The sequence below is a fragment of the Gorilla gorilla genome, chromosome 8, assembly GCF_029281585.2.
Source record: "Gorilla gorilla gorilla isolate KB3781 chromosome 8, NHGRI_mGorGor1-v2.1_pri, whole genome shotgun sequence".
NCBI lineage: Eukaryota > Metazoa > Chordata > Mammalia > Primates > Hominidae > Gorilla > Gorilla gorilla.
This window is the reverse complement of record NC_073232.2, coordinates 106,233,721-106,239,137: the sequence shown is the minus strand read 5'-3', so window position 1 is coordinate 106,239,137 and position 5,417 is coordinate 106,233,721. Positions and strand designations below refer to the sequence as shown.

Below are 5,417 nucleotides of genomic sequence, written 5' to 3'. Positions count from 1 at the left end.
TTGCAGAAGCTTGAACTTGGCCCTAAAGAACAAAAATGAATAAGAAATTTTCCTTGAAGCTGAGAACAGGGGCCTTCACTCTCCTGTCTAGTGTTCCTGCCATTCAGCCACATCTATATCAGAAGACCACAGCTCTCGAGCACCCAGCAAACGTATGTGCTGGGAGGAGGGGAAAACATAGATTCCTTCCCACCCCAGCCCTGGACATGCTCAGTCCTGTGGTCTCTCTACCCACCAACAGTTAGCATGTTCATCTTCTGTTGGTTTCACAAAACCACGGTGATGGTCATGCTTCTGTGCCTGGTCCAGGGTATTGCTCAGCTGGAAGATTCACACCTCACTTCTGTGCCAAACTGAATCTCTGCTGGTCCTTCTAGACTTGGCTTGTGTTAGCCTGCTTGGAACTCTTTCCTGATCCCCCTCATCTGCAGTCTCAGTTCAGTGCCCTCAGAACTCCTCCTCTAGTGTTCACCCAATTCAGTTTTGTATCTTCCTATTATGTTAACTGCTGTACTCCATTACTATCTTTTTAAAAAATAATTTGGACTCCCTTGTTAGATGGTTTGTTCAGGAGCTGACCTATCATATTTATCTCTGTATCCCCAGGACCTGGTATCATACTTGGCTTATAGCAGGTGTGATGGTTAACACTAAGTGTCAACTTGATTGGATTGAGGGATACAAAGTATTAATCCTGGGTGTGCCTGTTTTGGTGTTGCCAAAAGAGATTAACATTTGAATCAGTGGGCCCTTAAACTGGTGGGCACACTCTAATCAGCTTCCAACGAATATAAAGCAGGCAGAAAAACGTGAAAAGAAGACACGGGTCTAGCCTCCCAGCCTACATCTTTCTCCCCTGCTGGATGCTTCCTGCCCTTGAACATCGGACTCCAAGTTCTTCAGTTTTGGGACTCGGACTGGCTCTCCTTGCTCCTCAGTTTGCAGACAGCCTATTGTGGGGCCTTGTGATTGTGTGAGTTAATACTTAATAAACTTTTATATATGTATATATGTATATATATGTACATATGTATATATGTATATATGTATATATATGTACATATGTATATATGTATATATGTATATATATGTACATATGTATATATGTATATATGTATATATATGTACATATGTATATATGTATATATGTATATATATGTACATATGTATATATGTATATATGTATATATATGTACATATGTATATATGTATATATGTATATATATGTACATATGTATATATGTATATATGTACATATGTATATATGTACATATGTATATATGTATATATGTATATATGTACATATGTATATATGTATATGTGTATATATGTACATATGTATATATGTGTGTATATGTGTATATATGTATATGTATATGTGTGTATATGTGTATATATGTATAGGTGTGTATATATATATGTGTATATATATCCTATTTGTTCTGTCCCTCTAAGAGAACCCTGACTAATACAGCAGGCATTTCATCCATTCAAAAATATTCACTGGGCATCTCCTGTGTGCCAGGTACAGTGTAAGGTGCTGCAGGTAAATAGCATTATAGTGCTTGCTGAATGAACAGTCTCTGATATAGTTTGGATATTTTCCCCCCCAAATATCACATCAAAATATGATCCCCAGTGTTGGAGGTGGGGCCTTATCAGACTGGCAACCATCACCACCAGTCAGAGGCTTATTAGACTGGCAATTCTCAAACTCTATACCAGAGAAAAACGGGAACTTTTTAAAAGCACAGATTGTAGGGCCCTCACCCCAGACTTAAATAAAAATTGGGGGGACTGGAGCACATGAGTTTGGATTAAATTACAAGTGCCCCAGATGATTCTGATGTATGGGATCCACTACTCAGAAAAGAAATCCTGGCCGGGTTGGGCGATTAACAGGCCGTGGCTAGGGAGGACGGAGAGGGGGCGTTTGCTCCTCTGGGACTTTTCATGCCTCGTTTTTTTTTCAGATGTGGCTTGGTCTGGACGCAAGGTCCCAGCAGCCAGCTTAAGGTTACTCTTCTGTGAAAGGGGAAAGTATCCCCTGTGGAAAGCAGTTAAACTTGTGGAGGGGGTGCGAGACGTGAGTTCTCCCCCATGCCAGGCGAATGGTGTGGACTTGAGCTGGTCCAGCAGCCGGCTCGACTTGTCTGAGGGAGCCCTGGAGGGGGCGGGGAGGTGGCCCACAGAACGTGGGTTCTATAAAGAGACATTGGGAAGATTCGATTCCGAGAAGAGGAAGAGCCGGATTGAAAGACAGCCAGGCCGTTGACGGGGAGGGGGCTGCCAAGATGGCGTCGGCCTCCTCCGGGCCGTTGTCTTCGGTCGGTTTTTCATCCTTTGATCCCGCAGTCCCTTCCTGTACCTCGTCCTCAGCATCTGGAATCAAGAGACCCATGGCATCTGAGGTGCCTTATGCCTCTGGCATGCCCATCAAGAAAATAGGCCATAGAAGTGTTGATTCCTCAGGAGAGACAACCTCATCAGCCTTGAAAGGTGCCATCCAGTTAGGCATTACCCACACTGTGGGGAGCCTGAGTACCAAACCAGAGAGTGATGTCCTCATGCAAGATTTCCACATGGTGGAGAGTACCTTCTTTCCCAGTGAAGGGAGCAACCTGACCCCTGCTCATCACTACAATGACTTTCGTTTCAAGACCTATGCACCTGTTGCCTTCCGCTACTTCTGGAAGCTATTTGGTATCCGGCCCGATGATTACTTGTATTCCCTCTGCAGTGAGCCGCTGATTGAACTCTGTAGCTCTGGAGCTAGTGGTTCCCTGTTCTATGTGTCCAGCGACGATGAGTTCATTATTAAGACAGTCTGACATAAAGAGGCGGAGTTTCTGCAGAAGCTGCTTCCAGGATACTACATAAACCTCAACCAGAACCCTCGGACTTTGCTGCCTAAATTCTATGGACTGTACTGTGTGCAGGCAGGTGGCAAGAACATTCGGATTGTGGTGATGAACAATCTTTCACCAAGATCGGTAAAAATGCATATCAAATATGACCTCAAAGGCTCAACGTACAAACGGCGGGCTTCCCAGAAAGAGCGAGAGAAGCCTCTTCCCACATTTAAAGACCTAGACTTCTTACAAGACATCCCTGATGGTCTTTTTTTGGATGCTGACGTGCACAACGCTCTCTGTAAGACCCTGCAGCGTGACTGTTTGGTGCTGCAGAGCTTCAAGATAATGGATTATAGCCTCTTGATGTCAATCCATAATATAGATCAGGCACAACGAGAGCCCTTAAGCAGCGAAACACAATACTCAGTTGATACTCGAAGACCAGCCCCCCAAAAGGCTCTGTATTCCACAGCCATGGAATCCATCCAGGGAGAGGCTCGACGGGGTGGCACCATGGAGACCGATGACCATATGGGTGGCATCCCTGCCCGGAATAGTAAAGGGGAAAGGCTTCTGCTTTATATTGGCATCATTGACATTCTACAGTCTTACAGGTTTGTTAAGAAGTTGGAGCACTCTTGGAAAGCCCTGGTACATGATGGAGACACTGTCTCAGTGCATCGCCCAGGCTTCTATGCTGAATGGTTCCAGCGCTTCATGTGCAACACAGTATTTAAGAAGATTCCCTTGAAGCCTTCTCCTTCCAAAAAACTTTGGTCTGGCTCATCTTTCTCTCAGCGAGCAGGCTCCAGTGGCAACTCCTGCATGACTTACCAGCCATTGGTCTCTGGGGAACACAAGGCACAAGTGACAACAAAGGCGGAAGTGGAGCCAGGCGTTCACCTTGGTCGTCCTGATGTTTTACCTCAGACTCCACCTTTGGAGGAAATCAGTGAGGGCTCACCTATTCCTGACCCCAGTTTCTCACCTCTAGTTGGAGAGACTTTGCAAATGCTAACTACAAGTGGACAACAGTGAGTATATGCGGAATGGAGACTTCTTACCCACCCGGCTGCAGGCCCAGCAGGATGCTGTCAACACAGTTTGTCATTCAAAGACCCGCAGCAACCCTGAGAACAACGTGGGTGTTATCACACTGGATAATGACTGTGAAGTGCTGACCACACTCACCCCAGACACTGGCCGTATCCTGTCCAAGCTACATACTGTCCAACCCAAGGGCAAGATCACTTTCTGCATGGGCATCCACGTGGCCCATCTGGCTCTGAAGCACCGACAAGGCAACAATCACAAGATCCACATCATTGCCTTTGTGGGAAACCCGGTGGAGGACAATGAGAAGGATCTGGTGAAACTGGCTAAATGCCTCAAGAAGGAGAAAGTAAATGTTGACATTATCAATTTTGGGGAAGAGGAGGTGAACACAGAAAAGCTGACAGCCTTTGTAAACACGTTGAATGGCAAAGATGGAACCGGTTCTCATCTGGTGACGGTGCCTCCTGGGCCCAGTTTGGTTGATGCTCTCATCAGTTTTCCAATTTTGGCTGGTGAAGGTGGTGCCATGATGGGTCTTGGTGCCAGTGACTTTGAATTTGGAGTAGATCCCAGTGCTGATCCTGAGCTGGCCTTGGTCCTTCGTGTATTTATGGAAGAGCAGCGGCAGCGGCAGGAGGAGGAGGCCCGGCAGGCAGCTGCAGCTTCTGCTGCTGAGGCCGGGATTGCTACGACTGGGACTGAAGACTCAGATGATGCCCTGCTGAAGATGACCATCAGCCAGCAAGAGTTTGGCTGCACTGGGCTTCCTGACCTAAGCAGTATGACTGAGGAAGAGAAGATTGTTTGTGCCATGCAGATGTCCCTGCAGGGAGCAGAGTTTGGCCTGGCAGAATCAGTAGGCATTGATGCCAGCTCAGCCATGGACACATCTGAGCCAGCCAAGGAGGAGGATGATTACGACGTGATGCAGGACCCTGAGTTCCTTCAGAGTGTCCTAGAGAACCTCCCAGGTGTGGATCCCAACAATGAAGCCATTCGAAATGCTGTGGGCTCCCTGGCCTCCCAGGCCACCAAGGATGGCAAGAAGGACAAGGAGGAAGACAAGAGTGAGACTGGAGGGAAAGGGTAGCTGAGCCTGCTCAGGGGACTGCATGGGAAGCACCGAATATAGGGTTAGATGTGTGTTATCTGTAACCATTACAGCCTAAATAAAGCTTGGCAACATTTTTTCCTTTTTTGCTTCAAAAAAAAAAAAGAAAGAAAGAAAGAAAGAAAGAAAAGAAAAGAAAAGAAATCCTGATGCCTAAATCTGACCCCTGAAATGCTGATGAGCTTCATCTGAGCTGTGTGATCTCTCATGTGCAGCTAAGGCTGAGAACCACTAACATAAAATAATTCACATTAAAATCACCAGGAAGCTTTAATAACATTTCAAATACTTGGACCCAACCCCTAAAGATTCTAATTTAATTGGCCTGGGACTCAGGTACTGATATTTTTCAAAAGCTCACAAGGTAATTCTGAAATTCAGCAAAAGTGGAGAAC

At 45.9% G+C, this 5,417-nt stretch overlaps 1 protein-coding gene across 1 annotated transcript; it reads left to right on the top strand.

Annotated features, from left to right (window-relative positions):
- Positions 1–2,225: 2,225 nt before the first annotated feature.
- LOC101149662 (putative PIP5K1A and PSMD4-like protein) lies at positions 2,226–5,121 on the top strand. The gene is given in 2 exon segments (XM_019035585.4): positions 2,226–3,877; positions 3,879–5,121. Coding segments are annotated over 2 exon segments (2,706 nt in total). The 5' UTR covers positions 2,226–2,294; the 3' UTR covers positions 5,002–5,121.
- Positions 5,122–5,417: the final 296 nt, after the last annotated feature.